General features: G+C 49.0%; 1 protein-coding gene across 2 annotated transcripts in view; it reads left to right on the top strand.

Annotated features, from left to right (window-relative positions):
- The window catches only part of PDE6A (phosphodiesterase 6A), an 89,324-nt gene extending 66,505 nt beyond the window's left edge, over positions 1 to 22,819 (top strand). For both annotated transcript variants that reach the window (XM_075543157.1, XM_075543156.1), the window contains 6 exons: positions 54 to 161; positions 15,915 to 15,978; positions 16,222 to 16,296; positions 18,366 to 18,449; positions 21,739 to 21,886; positions 22,557 to 22,819. In XM_075543157.1, the coding sequence (XP_075399272.1) occupies positions 54 to 161; positions 15,915 to 15,978; positions 16,222 to 16,296; positions 18,366 to 18,449; positions 21,739 to 21,886; positions 22,557 to 22,636 (559 nt within the window). In that variant the 3' untranslated portion in view covers positions 22,637 to 22,819. The remainder of the gene's footprint in view (positions 1 to 53; positions 162 to 15,914; positions 15,979 to 16,221; positions 16,297 to 18,365; positions 18,450 to 21,738; positions 21,887 to 22,556) is intronic.
- The last annotated feature ends 575 nt before the right edge of the window (positions 22,820 to 23,394 follow it).

The raw sequence follows: 23,394 nt of genomic DNA, 5'->3' as shown, positions 1-23,394 counted from the left end.
GAGGCTGCCTTATTCCAAGACGGGCACCCTCTGACCCCTGCTGTGTGCTGTAGGAAGAGGACCATGTTCCAGAAGATCGTGGACCAATCCAAGACCTACGAGACGGAGCAGGAGTGGACTCAGTACATGATGCTGGAACAGACACGGAAGGAAATTGTCATGTGAGTCGAGGTTGAACCCAAGGCCTTTAAGCCCGGGTGATAAGATAAGATGCTACATCAACTGAGCCTGGGACACGTTCCAGTCTCTAGGTCTTTGATCAATGAAAAATGAAGTTAAGTCAGAACAGAATTGTAGAAATTGTGACATATGTTTAATCTTTATGTTAGCATGAAAAAATAAAGATATATAGCATTGTTTTATTTATCTGTATAAAAAGAATAATGTTTGAAATAGTTTTGTCATAAACCAGAATTTTCATGACAGTTATATAACTCAGTTTTTTTTTACTGAAACATCCTATCAATTGTGATTTTCATGATAAGTACATCACTCAAAGTATACTCTCACAGGTTTGATTCTTCAATTGTCCCACACATTTGCCAGCGCCCCACAGTGCGGCCATGCCATTCACAAATTAGTTACCTACATAGTTTATGTCAAATGCAGTTCTTTCTGCCAGCGTGGGGGCTGGTGAGGAGACTCAAATGCTACATTCTCTGGTGAGCATATTCCTTCACCTTTCCTAATGTGCCTCCACAACTCACGCCAATGGATGATGGGGTGAAATCCCAATGGCTACCCAGGCTCCTGTGTGATAAGTCTGGGGCATTGAGGGTGATGGCAGCAGGACCTAGAGGGAGACAAGACGTCACCAGTTCCCAAGGAATGCCTCTCTCCTTTGCCCTCCGATGCTCTGTGCAGGTGCGACCTGAGTACATTGTGGTTGTTGTTGTTGTTAGGTGCCGTCCAGTCCACATCGACCCACAGTGACCCCATGCACAACAAACCAAACACTGCCCCATGCTGGGCCGTCCTCACAGTGGTCCCTATGCCGGAGCCCACTGATGCAGCCAGTGTGTCAATCCCTCTCCTCTGGGGACCTTCCTCTTTACCAAACACGATGTCCTTCTGCAGGGACTGGTCTCTCCTGACAGTATGTCCAATGTAGCTAAGACACAGTCTCACCATCCTTGCCTCTAAGGAGCACTTGGGCCTTTCTTCTTCCAACACAAGTTGGTTTGTCCTATTAGCCGTCCATGGTACGTTCAATGGCTAAAAGCCAACGTCGGCCTTCCTTTGTCAGTGTCCACCACTTGGCTGCCCATTGTGCTGCTCGTGTGTGGCTGTGACGCAGGGAGCTGTGTCAGTGGTATTTCCAATGCCGGCAGGGTCACCCAGGGTGAGCAGGTTTCAGCGGAGCTTCCAGATCGAGAACAGAACGCAAAGAAGGGCTCGACTCCCCGCTTGGGAGGAAGGAGCCTCGGAGAGCCGTATGCAGAGCTTGGAAGCATTTTCAAACACTGAAAGCCGGACTGAGACCCAGTTGCAATAAAAAAGGAGTGGCTGCCCGGATGGGCTTGAGAAAGACCAGGGGAAGCGGGGCAAACAGCCCCGCAAGTACGCAACTAGGACCCCACAGAGGTCCCTGGTCCTGCAGAGATGTGCGGTCGCCTCCCACTGAACAAGGGAGAGGCACAAGCTTTGAATAATCAGAAGTGTTCTCGGATCCAAGCGCCACTGCATGGAATTGATTCCAGTTCATAGCAACCCTGTACACGACTTCCTATATACTGTCACTCTTTACGGGAGCAGACGGCCTCCCTTTTCCTGTGGGTTTGAACTTCCAGCCTTGCAGTCCGCAGCCCAACCCCTTAACCCACAGAGCACCAGGCTCCTATTCTTGGATAAGAGGACTTAATGTTGGGAAATCATATTGTCTCCCTAAATGATTATTTATTGAAGATGATTCCAAGAAAAAGATCTACTCTCTTGGGAATTAGGAGGCCCATTACAAAATGCTCATGAGAAATAAGTCTGTAAGAATACTCTACCCCCTCCCCTCCAGGAGGATGGACAACAGAGACATGGTTAAAGGGAGACAGCGGTCAGTGTGAGATCTGATAATAATTATCATTTATCATTTATCAAGGGTGCATAAGGGTGGGAGGGTTGGGGAAGCAAGGAAAAGAGAGGAGCTGATACCAAGGGCTCAAAAAGAAAGTAAATGTTTAGAAAATGATGATGGCAACATATGTACAAATATGCTTGATATAATTGATGTATGGTTTGTTATAAGCAGTGGTTCTCAACCTTCCTAATGCTGCGACCCTTAATACAGTTCATATTGTGGTGACCCCCCCCTCAACCATAAAATTATTTTCCTTGCTACTTCATCACTGCCATTTTGCTACTGTGATGAATCAGGCGACCCCTGTGAAAGGGTCGTTCGATCACCAAATGGGGTCTTGACCCACAGGTTGAGAACCGCTAGTTATAAGTGCTGCAAGTGTCCCCATAAAGTGATTTTAAAAAATGAATACTCCCCAAATCCTGAAACAGGAGAGAAAAAAATAGGCAGCTGGGTCCTGGGCATACGTAGGCAGTCAGGCCGGCAGGACACACAGCTGGACCATCATGTACTAGATGGAGACCTTACCCCAGGGGAGAAAGATATCATGGCTTTGGAAAAGGGGGTGGCCATAAAATCAGATCCCTCTCACTCTTTACACTCGAATAAATTCCAGCTCTAGCAAGAATTTTACAAGAAAAAAAAGGGATGAGCGGGGAGGGGGGCAGGGGATAAACATGAGAGAATTATAAAGAATGATCCCAGAGTATTGGGCAGAGTGAGGGGAAATAGGCTATTTCCTTGTTCACTGCCCCTCTACTGTACTAAGCATGAAGTCCTTCTCCAGGGGCTGGTCTCTCCTGATAACATTGTGAGAGTGTGAGTATAAATCTTGCACTTTTCAAAAAACTTTTCTCATTAATTTTGATACATTAGGAAAAATTCCATGGGGACTCCTGATAACCAAAAACTGTTTCACCAACAGTAAAATACATTGACTAATAAAGCAAGTATATGTAAGTAATAAGTAACCTTTTGATGTAATTTGTGCACTGCACACTATATGCTGGAGGTTTATTGTGCAACGTATTTTTTCTTTTTTGCATAATTTTCTTTAACAATTCACAACTTTATTGGGGTTTGTATTGTCTTCCTTAAAAGTTCACTTAAAGAAGTAGCAGAGTAACACCACTTTAGTGCAAACTAAAGTGAAACTGCTTCAAAATAGGGAGATTCTGTTTATTTAAAAACAAGAGTCTTCACAAATGCTATCTCAACTTCTCCCATGGCATCAAGAAAGTAAACTCTTTGGGGTTTATATAAGCATGAGTGCCCTTTGAAAATATTATGTCGAGTAAGTTGGTGAATGTGACTTTGCCTGAAGCTATAATGTCAAAATACCACTTCTCACAGAGAATTTGCTAAGTGAGTTTTGCACACACTGCTCTTATGGCGGGCAATTTGGCAATGCTGATCAGAATGGTAAATGCCTTTGACCTAGCAATCTCACGCCCGATTTATTTCCTAGGCATTTTCCTATATGTTTGCCAAGTAGATCACAGCATTATTTGAAATCACACACACACACACACACACACACACACACGATCGAAAACAGTTTAAATACCCATCAATGAGTTAAAAAAAAACTATTGTCCCCCCCAAAAAATCTATTGTCCCTTCATTCAATGTACTATCATATTTCCTTTAAAAAGAAAGCAATTTACTTTTAGCTTCACGAGCAATTTCGCAGAAGGGGACAAGGTCACAGAGCGGAATAGGCAGGGATTTCTAGTGCCGACAAGGTAAAAGTAAAAGAGGAAGGGGGTCATGGGATGGGTGCATTCTGGGAATGAGGAAGTCCATGGGGGGAAGCCGTGCATTGGGCTTCTTTTCCGAAGGTTAAAATTCCCTATTAGGATTTTCCTTACATAGAGACTGGTCTCTCCTGTTAACATGTGCAAAGCATGTGAGATGAGTCTTGCCAACTTTGCTTCTTAAGAGTCAGGCTATACATTTTGAAGGCAGACCTATTTCTGCCTTGGCAGTCCGTGATAGTTCGAATACTTCACCAGCATCGTGATTCAAATGGATCGATTCTTCATTTCCCTTATTTAATGCTCATTGTCCCATATAAGAATTATACTGTTATTGTTGATGTCTATATATGTTAGATCTCTCTGGAGCTGGATCTGTACCTCGGTCCTTGGCTCCGCGCGAGAAAGAATTCATGCCGAACCTGGGTTTGTGATCCAAGTGAGTTTTATGAGCGTTAGAAGAAGTTTCAGGTTGACACGGCACCCATAGGACTCCTCCCGACCATGCAGCCTGGCGGAAGCTGCCCAGCGTCATGCAAAAAAAAGGTCGTTGCTCGACTCTGGGCTCCTGCCTTTTCAAGGATTCCACGGGGAGGCGTGGTGGACGACCCCTGATCAACCCCATTGGCTGAATTGAATTCACCTGGCCTAGGTGGGCCAATCCAGGTTCAGCGCCCACCCACGCCTACCAGCGGGAAACCTGAACCTCTGAGCATGTGCAGTGCGCCACTCCTTTGTTTCCGTGGCTTGGCTATCTGGGCTTGCGTTAATGGATATTCTTCAGCCCTACGCTAGCCTACATAACATATACTCACGCATGTTTGCATATACATCATGCATACATATGTAAAACAAGGCATTGGAAACAGAGGCAAAAGGAGCCAAGGCAGTTTTTATTATATAACCTTGCTTTCTTCAGAGCAAGTACGACTTCTGAGGGCCACATTTCAGACAATGAAGGTGGCAGACCCAGTTTCGTCCATGCTTCTACCTGTATATCTTTGAATCTCTCTGTCTAATCCACCCATCCATCCACTTCCCGACCTGCCCGTCTAGCTCTGCCTCTCTTAGAATGAGATGTGAGCGATCGGGCGGCTGCCATCCCTATGACAGCCACACACTCGTTAGGTGACTTGAGAAATAAAGTCAGATTCTTTGTGACAACAGTGAAGTCGGATTTAGCTGTTTTCAGTGACAGTGACAGACTGACACTTCCAATTATGTTACATGCAAATGTTTCCAGAAAGCAAGTGCGTTTAAGCCAAAGCTTCAAGTCTTTGATGAAAACATAGTTAAAATGTGCCACTAGATTAACAAAAACAAAGCCTTTCATCAAAATTGTAACCCTGGAACCAATATTAACCTTTATAGTGTTTTAATTTCCCTACCCTGTTCTGAGCATATTGAGTTAATCCAGATGTGGTCCATAAGAAGTGTAGCAGGCATAATTAAAAGTCTCGTGAGAAATCTTAGTCAAAAGTCAAATTGTAGCATTCTTCCTCAACACTGAGAAAGTAAATGAGTACAATATTTGCTTTCAACAACATGGAAGGAGAATCTATTTGAATCGTTAGCTGATAAGTCATTCAGAATAATGACCAAAATATTGCTAACTTGGAAGAATTTTAAAAATGGACTAAACTTGATGGCAGTGAGTTTGATTTTTGGTTTATTTTAGGTGTTCTTTTATATATTATATTAGGGCATACATTAGAATAAAATTCTATGGCGGAAGTTGTGTGGAAATACAAATTTACGGCGACCCCAGGCATGTCAGAGCTGAGCTGCCCTCCACAGGGTTTTCAGTGGCTGAGTCTCTGGAATGGATTGAAGCCTTTCCTCCAGGTGCCTCTGGGTGGGCTTGAACCACCAACATTTTAGTGAGTAGTCTGACACATGATCCAGGGGCTCCACTGAGAAAGGGAAGGATGTAAAGTACCACACTCTGAAAGATGAGTTTGGCCTCTGTCTAAGAGCATATAAAACAGCAAAAACAAACCCACTGGACACAAACCTATCGGACACGTTAGAACTGCCCCCACCCTGGGTTCTCAAGACTGTACCTCCTTCAGGGAGCAGAAACCTACTAAAGAGGACAAAGGGGCTCCTGATCTTGAGGTTAGCAGCGCAACATGTCACTACTACGCCACCAGGGTTCCGGTGAGTATCGCCGTATCGCCATGGGGAAATGAGTCAAGGGCTTACCAAGCACGTGACTATCGGGAGCAAATATGCCACCTCTCACCATGCCAGCATTAGTCATCAATAAGCCTCCGGGAATTGACGGCTACCCACTGAAATGTGCCAGAAAGCTGAAGAAGCCCTGGAGGCACTCACTCACTCACTCACTCACTCACCCAGTAACCCACTCCCTCACTCCCTCACTAACCCACTCACTCACTCACTAACCCACGCATTCACTCTCACTCTCTCACTCACTAACCCACTCATTCACTCACTCACTCCCTCACTAACCCACTCACTCACTCACTAACCCACGCATTCACTTGCACTCTCTCACTCACTAATCCACTCATTCACTCACTCACTCACTCACCCACTCACTCATCTATGGAAGGCAAGCTGCCTGGCCACTGTAGGGATCCATATTTTGGCCCAGGCCAAAGAAAGGTGACCCAACCGAGTGCTCAAGCTATAGGACCGTATCACTGATACAACACACAAGGGAAATTGCCACAGCACACTGACAGGGAACTGCCAGAAGTTCAGGCCGGATTCAGAAGAGGACATGGAACAGGGGTATCATTGCTGGTGTCAGATGGATCTTGACTCAAAGCAGGGAACACCAGAATAATGTTTACTGTGTCTTACTGACTATGCTGAGGCATTCGACCGAGTGGATCATAACAAACTAGCATTGCAAAGAACGGGGATTGCAGGATATTGGAAATCGGTGCATTTGAACTGTGGGGCTAGAGAGGAATATTCACAGTACCATGGACGGCTGAAAGACAAACCGATCTCTGTCGGAAGAAGTAAGGCAAGAGTGCTCTTAGAAGCAAGGATGGCAAGACTTCATCTTACATACTTTGGATACATTGTCAGGAGGGCTCAGCCCCCGGAGAAGGCCATCGTTTTTGGTAAAGTGGAGGAGTGGAGACAAAGAGGAAGGCCGTCAGAGAGATGGCTTGACCCAGGGGCTGCAAACACAGGCTCGGGCTTGGGAACCATTGTGAAGATGTCCTAGGAACGTGCAGTGTTTCTTTCGGTTGTGCATAAGGTCACTATAGGTCGGAGTCGACTCAATGGCACCTAACAACAACCATGCTTAGATCGGGATTCTCAAAACACAACCCCAAACTCCCTGCCAATGGAGTTGATGGCGTCTCATCTCAATGCTATAGGAGAGGGTAGGACGACCCCTGTGGGGTTCTGACTGTCACTCTTTATGGAAACTGTCCCATCTTTATTCTGCAGAGAGGCTGCTGCTTTTGATCTGCTATCTTGTGATCGCAGCCCAACTCGCAGCTATGTCACCAGGGCTCCTCAGATCAGCACTCTAGCACAACTGAATTTGCAACTAGTTCAGGTTTAACCAAGGCTGTGGCAAAGTGTGATTTGTGAACTTGAGTTGGAATACTTCAATATCTATCAATAAAATTGGTACTCTGTGCTGTCTAAACATATCAGACAATGCATTTACAGACTTCTACATTTACATACTTTTAATAAAATCTGTGACCCTTTTTACTTTTTATATCATACACACACAGAAGAGTGTGTTCGTGTTAAAATAGTTGTTATGCTCTTTAGATTTTTTTTATTTGAAAAGGATGTAATGATATTATTATCAAAGCTTGGCATTTAAAATATGCTAGAAATTAGATCCTTTGCAAAAATTTAAGCTTATGATGAAATATTTAAGATGCCAACTCAAACGGCAAGAGCAGGTAAGCAATTTTGAAAGAATTCCATAAAAAATGTTTGAGAGTAGCAGTCAGGGTTTTGCAGCCTAAGTGCTATTGACATTTTGAGCCATCTCCCCACTGAGGGCCAGGTGCAATCCCTCTCCCAGTCATGACAACAAAATGCCTCCAGTCACCCCTAGGGAAAAATACCCTGAGCTGAGAGCCACCGCTGTGAAGGGACCTTGGAGCCATGAATGAGGTGACCAGAGCGGCTTCACGTCTGATTAGCTGTAGCATGACTGTGCTCCGGTGCCACACCGCCTGGGCTCAAGTCCTGACTCTCTTGCTCACTGGCGGTGTGATTTAGGGCAGGTTACTTTGCCTCTGGACCCCAGTGTCCTTGTCTGCCCCGTGAGGACCACTTGCGGTCCAAGAAGCTAAGCCACTGCTCTCTCAAATATCCGCAGGATCGCTGTGGAGAAGAGGCTTCAGCAGAGCTTTCCGACCAAGACAGGGTAGGAAGAAAGGCTTGCTCATCGAATTCCAAAAAATAAAATGAGCTAATGGAAATCCATGGATCACGACAGAGTATTTATTGTCCGACTCAGTGGTGTAAGAATGTCGTCCTTAAGGATTGGTTTAAGGATGTCAGCAGGGCAATGAACCCTGGGAAGACATCGCACTTGATGGAGTGGCAGGTCAGTGAGGGCGAAGGGAACCTTTGGAGAGAGACTTTGGCTCAGCGGCCTCAGCAACGGTCGATTGTAAGGAGGATACAAAACTGAGCATCCTTTCATTCACCCGTCGTTCATAAGGTTGCCACGAGGTGGAGCCAGCCAGGTGGCACTTGCCTGCCTGCCTCTCTGTGAACCCCGTGATGGGCCGTTCTGAAGGCCGCACTGGGCTGTGCACAGTGCCGCGCGCTGTTGCCCCTGCGGGTGGCGCTAGTTGCTTCCATTTAGGTGCCTTCATGCTCTTGTTTTTATGTCTGTGAGCTTCCCCTGGTCTGAGGTCCACCTCTAACCCCGCAGTACAGCCAAAGCCAATGGACAGTCACTAAACTCCTACATCACCCTTTCTTGTTTCTCTTGGACCAAGAGGTTAAAGTAACTCCAGACAGAGAGTGACTTGCCACTCCTCAGCAAATCCTTTATGTTTTCCCTTAACTGTCCATTGTCCTCCTGACAGTCCAGCCGAATCATGCCTCGAAGGGCATGGAAATTCTCAGAGCCATATCTATTCAGTCTGCACGAAACGGGAGAAGCTGGAGAGGTTGGCATCAGGATTGGACTAAGGGGCGTTAACAGTCTGTGATAAGCAGATGGCACCACCTTGCTTGGAGGACTTACTGTAGTCGGTGATAAAGATCAAAGACTGCAGCCTTCGCAGTGTGGCCAGCAACTCAGTGTAACGAAAATCCAACTCCTCACGACCGGACAAATAGACGAGATCATGATAAAGGAAGAAAAGACCAAAGTCGAGAATTTCATCTTGCTTGGATCCACGATGAATGCTCATGGAAGCAGCAGTCGAGAGAGCCGATGGTACCTTGCATTTGGTGAATCTGCTGCGCACGACCTCTTTCAAGTGCTGAAAACAGGGCTGTCACTCTGAGGACTAAGCTGTGCCTGGTCCAAGCCAGGGTGTTTTCAATTCCTTCAAATATCGTGAAAGTTGAACACCGACGAAGGCAAACCAAAGAAGAACTGAGGCATTCATTTGGATGAGGGTGCTGGCGAAGGCCGTGGAAAGTACCACAGACTGCCAAAGCAACAAACCCACCTGTCTTGGAAGAGGGACAGCCAGAATGCTCCTCAGAAGCAAGGATGGCACGATGTGTCTCATGTGCTTGGACATGTGATCAGGAGAGACCAGTCCCAGAAAAAGGTTATCACGCTTGGCAAAGTAGAGGGGCCCTGACAAGGCGGGAGGCCCTCTGCGAGGGAGACTTACACGGTGGCTGCAGCCCCGGGCTCAGACAGTAGGGGTGAGGCGGGCGCAGGCCGGGGGCGCTCTGTTCTGCTGTAGCCAGGGTTGCTTGAGGTCGGGGCCAACGCCAGGGCACCTCACTGCAACTCTGATGGCAACCACCCGTCGCCCGGGAAGCGGCAGCCAATAAATGGAAGGCTGCATCCCACTGGCAAAGCCTCACTGAAGGGTGAAAATCAAAAGATGCCACTTTGAGGGCTAAAGTGCGCCTGGCCCAAATCACGTTGTTTTCAATCACCGCCATCTGCGGCGCAAAGTTGGGCAAGGCCTAAGGAAGCCTGTAGAAGAGCAGATCCATTTGGATCACGGTGTGGGAAAGAGGACTGAAACTGTCATGGTGGCCCGAAGGATAAACAATTACACCCTGAAGGATGGTGAGGCTTTGTCTTAGCTCTTTGGACGTGTGATCAGGAGAGAGAAGTGACTGGGAAAGGCCACCGTGCTCGAGGAAGACCCTGAAGGAGATGGCTTGGCACCGTGACGGCAGCGACAGGTTGCAACATTAACAGCAATGGTGAGGCGGGTGCGGGGCGGCAGTACGTCACTCTGTTGGGCACAGGCTCATCTGAGTCAGAGGTTACTGGAAGGCACCTAGCAACAGGGACTCTGGGGTTGTGCTCACTACCCACGAGCTAGACATAGTTACTGCATTTCTAACTGGTTGGGAACAAGAGACAGAATACTGTTTTATGACGTGGAGACGATATGGCATGCAAGTTTCATGGTCCGCGGTTCAAGCTGTATGCCTTTATGAGACAGCTAAGGTCTGCAGACACGCTCATGTTCCGGGCTCCTTCCTTCGGACACATATAAAGAATTATATTTTTATGACTGCGTGGGCAGAATTCACGATGATATACTTTTTTAATTTTCTGAGATAAAAATTTTAAGTGGAGGCATTTTCCTGGGCCTCCACAAACAACACGGGCCCTGGGTCCCCGGCCGAAGGGAACACAGGCCTCCTTATGCATCGTCTCTGGGGGCTTTCCCAGCACATCCGCAGAGTTGGCTGGTTTTGATAGAGACCGGGCGGTCCATAAAACATAAACGATCTACTATTGGGCCCTTTACTGAAACAGACTGCCAAGCCCTGTTGTAGTGTTTTACAAATGAGCAGAGTGAGACCCAGAGAGACAAAGCAACACACACACACACACACACACACACACACACACACACACACACACACACACCACCGCCACCAGCCCAGGGCAGGTGTAACGCCATGGAGGTCTGAGTGAGTTTCATGAAAGTACTGCACTGTGGGATGGCCTGAATGCTTCCAGGGCTCACCAAGGGTCTAGCAGGGGGTTCTCAACCTCGGGGTCATGACCCCTTTGGGTGCTGAGCGACCCATTCACAGGGGTTGCCCGATTCTTAGCACTAGCAAAATTGCAGTTCTGAAGTAATTTTATGGTTGGGGGTCACCACCACATGAGGAACTGTATGAAAGGGTCACAGCATTAGGAAGGTGGAGAACCACTGGTCTAGAGGAAGTGACCCTGAGCTTCACCGTGGAGCTGAGGGAGAGATATTTGCCTTGGAGATGAGTCAGCCTAGTTCTACTCACCTGGATGATGATGAAGGTGTGTGATCATTCCGATAACCTGAGGGGAACATGGTGTGTAGGAATAACTGCTATTGCCGACGTGCAACTCCTCTTTACCCCTGAAGTCAGAACTTCATCTGACCCAGCTCCTAAGCTGAGCTCAGTTCTACACATTCACAGGGCAAAGCTTCAAGCAGCAAGTCGTGTGCCTTCTGCATAGCCAGCAAGGGCTCAGCGCTGACTGATGAAAAAGTCTCTTGTGGAATTTTCTATAGCTCTCCCATCAAGCTCCACCCCCTCCTCTTTTTACTTTTAAAGCGTTGCTTTGGTTTGGTTGCTGTGCTTAAGAATGCACAGATTAGCACAGACACCGACTCCGCAGTTTCTACGAATACACGCCAGTGGCATGGACTCCACCTCCGAGGGATGCAGCCATTCCCAGTCTCCTTGCCCAAATTGCGTGCCCCCCCACCCCAGTCACACGAAGTCACTGCCGATCTAAGATTGCCAGCTGCTGTTGTCAGTTTGGTCCCACATAGAAAATTCTTTAAAAGAGCGCAAAGCAAGGAAATATTCTTTAATAGTTCAACCAAGCTATTTACGCCCATTCTAAAGAAGGGTGATCTGACAGCATGTGGAGGTTATAATAAAAACAGTACACGTGAAATGGTACTGAAGATAATTGTCCAATGGCTGCAGCAGGGCCTCCACAGGAACTTGCCAGAGGATGAAGCTGGATTCGTCAGAGAACGTGAAAGGAAGGATGCCATTGCTCTCAGACGGCTTTTGCCTGAAAGTACAGAATAACAGAAAGATATTTGTCTGTGCGTTGCTGGCGTTTAGCTGGGTGGAGCGTACCAAATCGTGGATAATATTGCAGAGTGGAAATTCCAGACCATTGAATTATGTGCATGCAGAACCTGTACGTAGACTAAGAGGCAGTTGTTTAAACAGAATAAGGGGGTACATTAAAGTAGGGAGTGTTAGACATGGTTCTCTAGATAAACAAAACCAGGACACTTATGATTAGATAGATAGATACATAGATAGATAGATACAACATAAGACATAGTCCGCAGAGCAGTACAAATGGCTCAGTTAAACAATTTCCATGCGACAGCTAATACACTGGCAGTTCTTCAACTCATGTGGGCTGCTGGGTGCAAGTCAAGGAAGCAGACAGCTGAGTCTTCTGTAGAGTAATACAGGCAGTCCGGCCACAGGCAGCAAACAGCAGGGTGGGTCACCAACAGTCAGCCAGATGACAGGGTCCGACAGTCCCCAGCTCAAGCGATGTAGACTCCAGTAGCATGGCGAAGCAGGTCTTGAAGGAACCTCAAACTACAGCAACACAGTCCACGGGTTGGGTGTCCCACAAGTAGCGTAGCTCACAAGTTGAGGCAGAGAACTAGCTAAGGCAGCCGCACACTAGTCTGATCATCAGAAAGCAAGAGACAGAAAAGCAAGGCTCACTGAGCCATTTATCTCTTTGCCCTTCAAATAAACTGCAATTTTATTAACCACGCATGTGTTTATTGGCCAGGTTGGCACAATAAACCTATCAATCATAATCCACCCCTTACCAACTTGTCACCTGTACACAATTCTTTAGTCATATATAATCTCTGGATATTAGTGAAATCACACTTATACTCAACATCAAACATCTATCATACAAATAAATGAAAACACACTGAGTCCAATTGTATCTGATATACCATACCTGAACAAAGGAAAGATGTTCAATAAGCACATATAAAGAAAATAAACTGATAATCACAGACCTCGCTTTTGCAATTGATCATGTGGTCGTAACTGATAGGTAGAACTACCTTCTTCTACCACCCATTCTGTATTACCTTTTCCTTCAGCAAGCACCTCAGCTGGCTGTGGTTTTTTTTGGTGGGGTGACCCAGACCTTCATTCCTGAAGGGTCTGGGTCTTATACGTCCTGTCAGGATTGGGTTGCTGTAACTTAGAGCCTGCCTGGACTTGGACTTGCCAGCTTTCACAGCCTGATAAGCCATTGTCCTGATAACAAATTCTCTCTCTCTCTCTCTCTCTCTCTTTCACACACACACACACACACACACACACACACACACACTATGCATAGTTGGCCTGGTCGCCCCTTTCCCGCAGGCGCTCACCGAGCCCCTGACCACCACCTGCACATGGTATGTGCCCGGCTTTCTTCCCTGAGGCCTTCACACTGTGTGCCTCCACCCCCTTCTTTGCCAGCTAGTGGCTACCCTTCCCAAAGACCTCCACTCATGGGCATGTTCTCACTGTGATGCCTGCGTGTGCTGACACTGTGATGTGCTGACACTGTGCTGACACTGTGATGCCTGCGTGTGTCTGTCTGCAAGCTCTCGGAGAGCAAGGACCATGTGAATGCAGCTCCTGCACAACATCTGGCACAGCGCACGTGCACACGTGCACACCTGTAATTCTGTACAAGAATGGAGGGTCATTTCTGCCATTCACTTCCTGGACAGCCCCTTGCCCTGTGGCAATTGGGTGTACTTCCCCGTGTACTCTCCTCACTCTACTCTTTCCTGTTCTTCTTGGAGACCTCCTATGCATCCCTCAAGGCCCTGTTGCACTGTCCCCTCTCTGATGCGTCCCATGATAGCTGGTTCCTCTCGACATATATATTGGTTCCACCTTGGATCATTTTTCTGTCATCTCATTTAGCGCCGTATGAGGACTTCTTGGTTGGTTGCTTTTACTAGGTTCCTTGAATAACTATGTGCTTCCTGAGGACCTCTCTAGATCTCCAGCACCCAGCATGACCCTGGGGGCCACTGCACAGAAAGGGAAAGGTACTGACGTGGACGGGCATTTAGATATTAAAGGCACAAGGTTTGGGGACTTTGCTTTTCTGACACCCAGGGCTCTCCTTTCCTGTCCCTTCCCATCCCAGGCATGTCTATAAAACATCCCCGTGTTTTGTGCCGAGGCTGGGCTGGGAGTGCATCTCACATCCAGGATCTCCCGGGAGCCAACCCTGTGGTGCAAACAGTGAGCTCTGGCAGGTGCCATGGAAGGGAGGACTTTTGTTTGCAGAGTTTGCGTTTATGTACTTAATGCCTCTGGCAGTGAGCTTGAAATATCTCTCATACTTCTTCATTGGCGGTAACCCATGGGCCACGTGTTTCAAAGTCCTCTGTCAGACAGAGACACCAGTGACAGCTTCGTGACTTAAAGTACATGACTTTTAAGGGTTGGCTTGATGAAAGATTTGGCTTCTTCCCAGACCAGCTTCTGTGACTCCAGAAAGAGCGAACCTGGCATTGAATCTGCCCAGTTCTTCTAGGCTCACCCACCTCTCCCAGCTCACAGGACTGCTGCAGGACAAGCCTGGAGAACAGTGTCCCCTCCCCGCTCACTCAGGCTCTATCCCACACTGCTGCCAACCCCCTGTCCTGTGGCTGAGCTCGGCAAGGTCATGGCCGGGCTCTAACTTCAGGACGGTTCCCTGCTTGTTGGAGGCCATCTCTACTTCCCAGCTTGGAATTAACACTCAGCCCACCTGGCCCTGGATTCCCGACCCCAGGCCTGCTGTTACGCCCAGTGTCTGAAAAGCCTTCTCAAGTTCTACCCATGACCTGCCCCTGGCTCCTCCCTTTCTGTTTAATATGGGTTCCACCCGTGTACTAATTCCTATCTTATCTTCTTAGCAATGTGACAGCCCTCTGAGAAAGGCTCTGATCCTTTCTGCCCTCTCCCACTCCCTTCTGCTAAGTCCTGAAACAAGGCCAAGGCCGAACTCCTGCCCTCCCCTGCCTATCTGCCCTCCCCCCATGATTTCTCAATAGCATTGAAGCACCAAAAGGTGGCAGTTTTGAGCTGTTACCGTGTCTGCGGCCCTTCAAAAGTGGCCACACGGGGAGACATACAGTATATCCGTGGAAGTAAAATTTCAGAGGGAGGGGCTAGGGCGGAAATGCCCTAACCAAAAAACTTCTTAGAGGCAAATGCTAGTAAGCAAAAGTTGAGAAGCATTGTTCTTCACTATGAAGGGCAGAGGGGACTCAGAGGGTGGGAGGAGATGGAAATGAACTTGGTGTTCCTACAGTGTCTCTAAATTTATCAGATGCCTGGGGCAGAGTTAACACCCAACACATGGTCACGATACTTGCCAATATTTATTATGCGCATACGATGGGCAGGCGAGATACCAAGATTTTTATACAGCCAATCTTGTTTAATGCCCACCCCCAGTCCATGAAGAAAGTACCCTTGTTGCTGTCATTGTTAGATGCCCCCAAGTCGGCTCCTGAGTAATGGCGACGGCCCTGTGCACAGGGACACAGGGACAACAAAGCCCCCTATTCCTGTGCAGACTGATTTCTGCAAGAACATCAACTGGACCTCTTTTCCTAGTCTGTCTTAATCTGGAAGCTCATAGCATCGTGCAAGCCTCCGCAGCAGACAGATAGATGTACACTGTCCAGGAAACAAACCTTAACTCTAGTAAGTCAGAAAGTTTAAATCTGGAAGCCATTTTTAAACATCTGTCTGGCTTCAAAGTCCAGCTCTCAGGTGGAATGGGAAAGTGACTCCTCTCTTCCACATGGAAAGAGGTCATTGACTAGGCAGGGGTGGGGATGACTTAACCGCTGCATGCAACCTTAAGTGGCTCTAGACCGATGGAAGGTGTCTTCTGCACCCAGGGCCATGATGATGACCGCCTGTGATCTCTCAGCCATCACCAAGCCCTGGGAGGTGCAGAGCAAGGTAAGGACTGGGAGGAGGGACCCTGATGCCGATGACATCAAGAAATGAGACTTGGACCATTTCCGCCCAGACCAAAGCCCATCTACCATTCTCCATCTTCCTCTGCAAAGCCAGGGGGCTCATTTTCGGATCTCACTCATGGTGAGGTGACCAGGCGAGGGTGGTTTCTCTTTTTGCTGGGGTCGGAAGGAGCCCAGCAGGCTGGGGGCTGGAGCTTAGACTGTGGGATTCTGTCGGTTGCAGGTAGCTCTGTTGGTTGCTGCTGAATTCTGGGAGCAAGGTGACTTGGAGCGCACAGTTCTGCAGCAGAACCCCATTGTGAGTACGACAGGGGAGGCATGCGTGACCCCCACCTGACACAGAGTGTGGCCTGGGCCTGATGGCGAGGCACAACCCCCCAATGGAGAGAAGTGCGACCGTACTTACCATAGAGGTGATCCTTCCCACACACAGTGGTTCTCAAAATATGGCCTTGGGACCCCCATTAACCTTATCCCTTGGGAACTTGCTGAGAGATGCAAAGTCACAGGCCCCTTGGGTCCAGTCTTTAGAAAGTCGGGGAGCTCCGCCACGTGTGTTTGAATAAGCCTTTCGAACGTTTGAGGACCTGCCCTAATGCATATGTCCCCAGCTCACTGCAAGCGGAGGTGACCGGGATTAAGTGCCATTGAGTGACACGCCCAGCCCTGCCATCCTCACGGCCATTGCTGTGTGTGAGCCCAGTGGCAGCCATGTGGCCGTCCCCCTGGTCAAAGGTCTCTTTGGGTCTTTTGGATGCCCCTCTGCTTCACCCAGCACAGCATCCTTCCCCAGGGACTGGTCTTTCCCCAGAACACGTCCAAACCAGTGGGGTGAAATCAGCCATCCTTGCTTCTGCGGAGCAGCCTGGCTGTCCTTCGGAGACTAATGCGCTTGCTCTCCTGGCAACTGTGTGTGTGTTCAGTGTCATGGTCAGCACCCCCCGCCCCGCAGGTGATCAGGTTTCCTTGGGTCCTTACTGGCATTTCTCAAGCTGAAAGCCCTCGGCTGCGATGTTCTGCTCTTTGCTCCATGGTGTCTTCTTTTCCCGAGCACACGAAGCAGGCACTGGAGCACAGCCAGCCTTTTCCTTCCGGCTGCCCTGGAGCCCCCTCCCCTCCTTGTGAAGCTGCCCCCCTGCTCCCAGTGAATGTTCACTGGACCGGGCTAGTCAGCCACCTTCCCCGGGTGACAGGTGACGGGGAAGTGGGAGAGGGGGCAAAGGAAGCGGTGTTGCGGGGGCAGCACTGTAAACGTAGGGGCAGGGTCACATGTCAAAGTGTGCTAAGGATTCAGCGGCAGCCACACACAAAGCTACGGTGGGGTTGATGGACACTGGGAGGAGGAGGAGCAGGTCAGTGCCAGGACCATGAACAGTAAGTACTTGCCTGGCTTTCTATCTTTTTAAAACTTTAAAAAAAAAGGAAACATATCATGAACTCCACCCACTCGGCAGCCAGATTCAAGTATGAGCAGCTGTTTGTTATTCGTGATTTCCATGTTCTCCCCAGGGCATCTCTGTCCTCCGCTTTTGACGGCAGCCTTGTAAACACACGCTGTAAATAGGGTCCTATAAAGGCCATTTCTCTCCTAAATAATTTAGTGCTTATCTCTACGGGATGGAGTATAAACCACACTAGCTCACGCGTGGACAGCCACAATCCCACCATCACACTCACAAAATGAATCGTAATCATACAAACTATTATCAGTTAGTAATACCCTGTGTCTGGTCATTTCCCCTCATTGAGTAAGAGAAATCATTGAGCTGGTTCATTCAAATCAGGATCCAGCCCAATCAAGGACCACAAATACCTGTTGTTGAGTTGCTATGTGGCCCAAAGCAAACCCATTGCTTATCAGTTCGGGCTCACAGCGACCCTGCAGGCAGAATGGAGCTGCCCGCTCAGGTTTCTAAGGCTGTGCATCTATCTTTATGGGAGCAGAAAGCCTCATCTTTCTTCCTGGGAAGCAGGTTGTGGGTTTGAACCACCAACCCTGCAGTAGCGGCCCCATGCCTCCTTGTGCTCCGGAAGTCTCCTCCAATTGGTAACAATTCTCTCCCCTGTGTTTTCTTTGGGGCAGGGGAGGACTCGTATGTCACCTAGTTGTGACTTACGTCGACTTCCCACATGCTGGGTTTGGCGGACTGCCCCTGTGGTGGCATTCTACGTGTCCCTCTGCGGTGTGCTCTGCGTGTTCCTCTAGCCCCCGGAGCTCCTACAAACTGCCAGCCAGTTCTGCAGCTCTGATGAGCGTAGGGTTGGCTTGCTTTTTTAGCAAGAAATCTTCCTAGGAAGATCGGGGTCCTCCTATGGCATCATGTCAGGAGGTGCCCGGTACGTTTAACCCTTTCTCCCCCACGACAGCCCATGATGGACAGAAACAAGGCTGACGAGCTCCCCAAGCTGCAGGTCGGCTTCATTGACTTTGTTTGCACCTTTGTCTACAAGGTAAGCCCTCCTCCCCTCCGACCCAACAATGAGGCACTGGTCAGCCCGGCCTTCCCAAACAGCGTGAGCTGTGATGAGACCTGGCAAGTGAGCAGTCGGTGACGCTTTTCCGAGCACTTCTCATCTCTGATGGCATTTGAGCCCCATGACAGCTCCCAGGGGTCTCGCGTGACTCTATCTCCAGCCCAGATCTTGGAGCTTGGCACAGCCGAGTGGCTAAGATGGGCAGAAGGAACTTTGCAGACACGCGCTCTCCAACTTCCCCGGCTGGTGGAAACACATACACCAAAGCAAATCATCGTCAAATCATCATAGGGTTCTTCTGAGAACTCTTGCTCATCTGTGCCCCCCTCCCAGCCCCCATTTAAAATTCTTATTTTGGCCCTGCGACCCATGCGGACACAGATGTCCGGGATGAGAAATGACTGGGCTAGGGTGACCAGACTCAGCCGGGACAGGACTCCTGAACGCCAGTGTCCTCTATGTGGGTGGGGGAGAGCCACTCTTCCGCTCAGAAAGAGAAATGGGGTGTTCCAGAGCACTAGGGAACGTGCCTCTGTGATTTAATGCTGGCTAACTGGGCAGAGGCAGAGGAGCTGACGGATGGACACACCACCATCAACAACAGTACTAAGCGACAGAGAGGCCTGAGCACTTGATGAGCGTCAACCCACAGCCCAGTCACAGTTGTCTTGATTTCAAGGCAGAAGCCAAACCAGGCTAGCAGCTTGCCAGAGAACTCTGAATGTCCTGGTTCTGCCTGTGGGGCCGCAGAAACTAGCAAATCCCAGCTACACCCGGCCAGTCTACGGGCTGCCAGTCCAAGCCTCCAGAACCAGAGGCCGGGCGATGGCAAGCCAGATACAGGGTCCAGCGTCAGGGAGAGCCCCGCGAGAACGAGAACGTTAGAGAAAAAAATGTAATTAAAGGATAATGGAATTTCCCAGGAAGCTTTGAAAGCCCTCTTGTAAGTATTGAGAAAAGACCACTTCGCCAAGGCCCCTCCCCTTCCATCAGAGCTAGGGTGTGACTCAGATACACTCCACACTAATCCTGCCAGATCAGCAGAGTTGGCATTTACAACACACAAAGCAGAGGACATTACATCAGACCACCCAGTGGAGGACAATCACGGCTTCGCCAAGTTGACACTTAGCATCGACCCTCGCGTGACCCAGTTACAATGACGCGGGACTCACGTGGCTTCATCTGCATGTGTGGTTTTCATCGCTGCTGGTGTTTGTGTAGTCGCTGGTTTTGTCAAGATTTCTGGTGCTTCGCGACACTATTGTTTTAGGTAGTATTTGAGGACCTGAATCAAGAAGGTTTTGAGAATAAAGTAATCAAATGAAAAGGAAAGTCAGAAAAAAAAAGATTCCACTTAGTTGCTAAGAATGTAGCTAATGACACTGGCATTTGATGTAGACGGCCTTGCACAACAATTTTGATCCCTATAAAATGAGTATTAGTATTCATAGCATCTTAGAAGTACAGGCAGTCCTGGGTTATGAACAAGATTTCCTAACTTAGTCTTTAAACTCTGAAGGTAGGGGGAGGGAGAGGGAAATAATGAGGATCTGATAACAAGGGTTCAAGTGGAAAGCACATGCTTTGAGAATGATGATGGCAACAAATGTGCAAATGTGCTTGACACATGGATGGATGGATTGTGATAAGAGTTGTATGAGCTCCCAATAAAATGATTAAAAACAAAACAAAAAACACACATTTAATGGAGAACACAAATAATATTGCCTAACTGAACAAAAATGGAAGGTACGTTAGAACAGGAACCAATGGTTCTTACTGATTCTGACTTCAGTGTCAGAAGATGGGGGTTTGTCCAATTGAGCTTTTAAAGAGAGGACAACTATGCACAGTATTGAGGCAGGCTAAAACTGCATCACCCCATTCAATGATGGGACAGACCTTGCAGCTGTGAAGGGGTGTTTCCCATTCAATAAAACAGAAAATACCCCCCCAAAACCCTCCCAACCCTGCCAATCATTCAGTCTCTTCAGGAGCCTCCCTCTCCTGCAAGACCTCCCCGGGGCCCTGCGGGGCCTCCCCCTGAAGGGCTTTGACTTACAAGCTCTCCGGGCTTCGCTCCAGTGACAAGTCACCCAGACTGGGACAATCCAGGTCTGTTTCTGTCTCACTTCCTCAGTCATGACAGAATGGGTTCAAAGCCCTGCACTCAAGAGCTGATAGGAATTGTCTGTAAATCATAATCCGGGAACGTCCTGTCTTACGTTTAAGCAATTTAAACCTGTATTTACCACATAGTGTTCCATATCAGTGGATAATAAACATGACGAAGGATTCTATCAGGACTGCTGCAGCAGGGGGCTCGGGTGGGTGGGGGTAGAGGCGACACTGGGAGTTGTTGCCCTGGATGTCACCCCTGTAGTGTCGCCACTGGGGACAGGCCCCAGATGTCCCGTTCTGCCCTCAGGCCAAGTGCCTCCATCGTCTGAGTCTGCATTTGCTCCCCGAGGGGTGCACTAGCGATCGATCTTGCTTCCCCATCTTACAGTCGTCATTGAGGACTGAGGGAGACAAAGGGCTTCATCCACTCTTACTTAGATGCTAGGTCGCACTGAGCTGGGAGTTGTTGCTGGGACCCCCAGGTGAAAACCTATGTCGCTGTATAGTGGAACTGCCCAACAGCTTTGCCTCGGCCGCCACCTTTGTAGAAGCAGATCGACAGGTTTCCCCTGCTGGGTTTGAGCCCCCAACCTGGAGGTTGACAGCAGAATGCTGAACCACGATGTTCCACCAGAGCCTCTTTGGGTTGGAAGAGCCCTTAAGAATCATCTTCACAACATCTCCTTCCACTCAGCAAATGTTTACCCAGTCGTCTGCTGCCCCAGACAGTGTGTAGGCCGGGCCACTATCTGTTTGTCCTCATCCTCCAAACTGTCCAAACTTCTAACCAGGTCAGAAACACTTTCTTGAAGACATGATGTTTGAGCGGAGGCCTAAAGGGAGAAGAGGGGCGTGAAGGAGTCCACCAGGGGGAATGGCTTCCGAGCGGCCCGACTGTGAGGCTGTGGAGGGCTCGACTTTCATCTGAAGGGCAGAGGGTTTGAAGCAGGAGCGACATGTAACCCTATTGACTGGAGACCCTACAGGGTCAGCTTGCACAGGGCAGCGGCGGGACATTTGCTCCCTCCCAGGCTGCGCACGCTGGCGCTGGGCAGCCCCAACTCCGCTATTGCACCCCTGCGTCAGCACAGCCCCAGGGGCCGGCTGGCCTCTCAGCACACAGACTCCCTCTCTCTTCTAGGAATTCTCCCGTTTCCATGAGGAGATCACCCCCATGCTGGACGGGATCACTCACAACCGCCAAGAGTGGAAGGCCCTTGCTGATGAGTACGATGCCAAGATGAAGGTGCTGGAGGAGGAGAAGCAGAGACAGCAGGCCGCCAAGCAAGGTTCATGGAAAAGGGGAAGGTGGGGGGCTGGGGACGGGGAGACAGGGCAAGGAGGGGCTAAAGCATGGCCTCAGGACCTCCCTCACACTCGCAGCCCCATCATGGCTTTCCAGGGGCCTGCTATCATCCCAGATGAGCTCAGAGCAGAGCAGAGTCATGGCCAACGGGTTCAGAACCTGGCTTCCATGACTGGGCTGAGAGAGGTACCCGGGGCCTCCCAGCAGGGATTCCCAGACTGCCTCCCCCAGAACAGGACAGGCTCAGATTCGAAGAACGGCTGTGGACAAAGGTCAGGGGCAAAGTGGGGGGGGACACCAGAAGAATTCTTGGTTGGAAGGAGTTTGGAAGTCCTATCCCAGCCTCCTGTCCGTGTTTAAAGATGGAGATCATTCATCAAAGACCAAGGCTGGGCCTCACCAGTCCCACATGCCAACCGCCCTCTGGATGGGATGGGGCTGTCTCCATGCATCAGACTCCAGGCTCCCTAGATGAGCGAGACAGGAAACAGCCCAAACGCTGGTGTCACATTTATCCTCCCTAAATGCTGGTCCTTCCCTCAAAGCCGAGAAGCAGTCTCACTTGCCAAAGCCCTCCAGGGTGTACCTTCGTGCAAACCGGGTCTGAGAGGAAGCCTGGCCTCTCACCTGCTCTCTTTCCTGTCTGACTGCAGCGGCCACAGGAAGCCAGGCTGGGGGAGGCCCGGGCCCCGAGGGGGGTGCGCCAGCGTCCAAGTCCTGCTGCATCCAGTAGTCACCTTCCTGGAAAGAGATTACCCCAGCCGGAGGAAAACCACACACGTCCTTGAGAAAGTAAAAGTACCCAAGAATTTGAACAGGAGAGAATTGAGCTTTCATCTCATTTGGTCATTTTCAAACACTTTGTAGCCTTGAGAACTCTTGTGGAGCGGGAACAAGGGTTCATAAACAGTCATTAAACAGCTCACGAGTGCTAGATTCACCTACTTGTGTAGAATTGCTTTTGTTCTTATACTTCCATGTAACGGTTTATTATAACATTTTTCAATTACTCCCCAAAGTAGAGAATTGTAGGAGTCCTCTACAAACCCATCACCCAGATGCAGCAAGGCACCATTTGCTAACGATTTTCCTGTTTCTTTTTTTTATTGTTTTATTAGGGACTCATACAACTCTTATCACAATCCATACATACATCAATTGTGTAAAGCACATCTGTACATTCTTTGCCCTAATCATTCTCAAAGCATTTGCTCTCCACTTAAGCCCTTTGCATCAGGTCCTCTTTTTCCCCCTTCCTGTTTATTTCCTTTTTGTTCCTGCCTTTCCACCCCCACACCCCCTACACACACACACACACACACACACACACACCCTACACACACACACACACACCCTACACACATGCACGCACGCACGCACACACACACACACACACACACACCCTACACACACACACACACCCTACACACACACACACCCTACACACACACACACACTTTAGTTGACAGTATTTTAAAGGAGCCCTGGTGG

Source organism: Tenrec ecaudatus, chromosome 2 (genome assembly GCF_050624435.1).
Source record: "Tenrec ecaudatus isolate mTenEca1 chromosome 2, mTenEca1.hap1, whole genome shotgun sequence".
NCBI lineage: Eukaryota > Metazoa > Chordata > Mammalia > Afrosoricida > Tenrecidae > Tenrec > Tenrec ecaudatus.
This window is presented reverse-complemented; position numbering and strand designations above follow the sequence as displayed.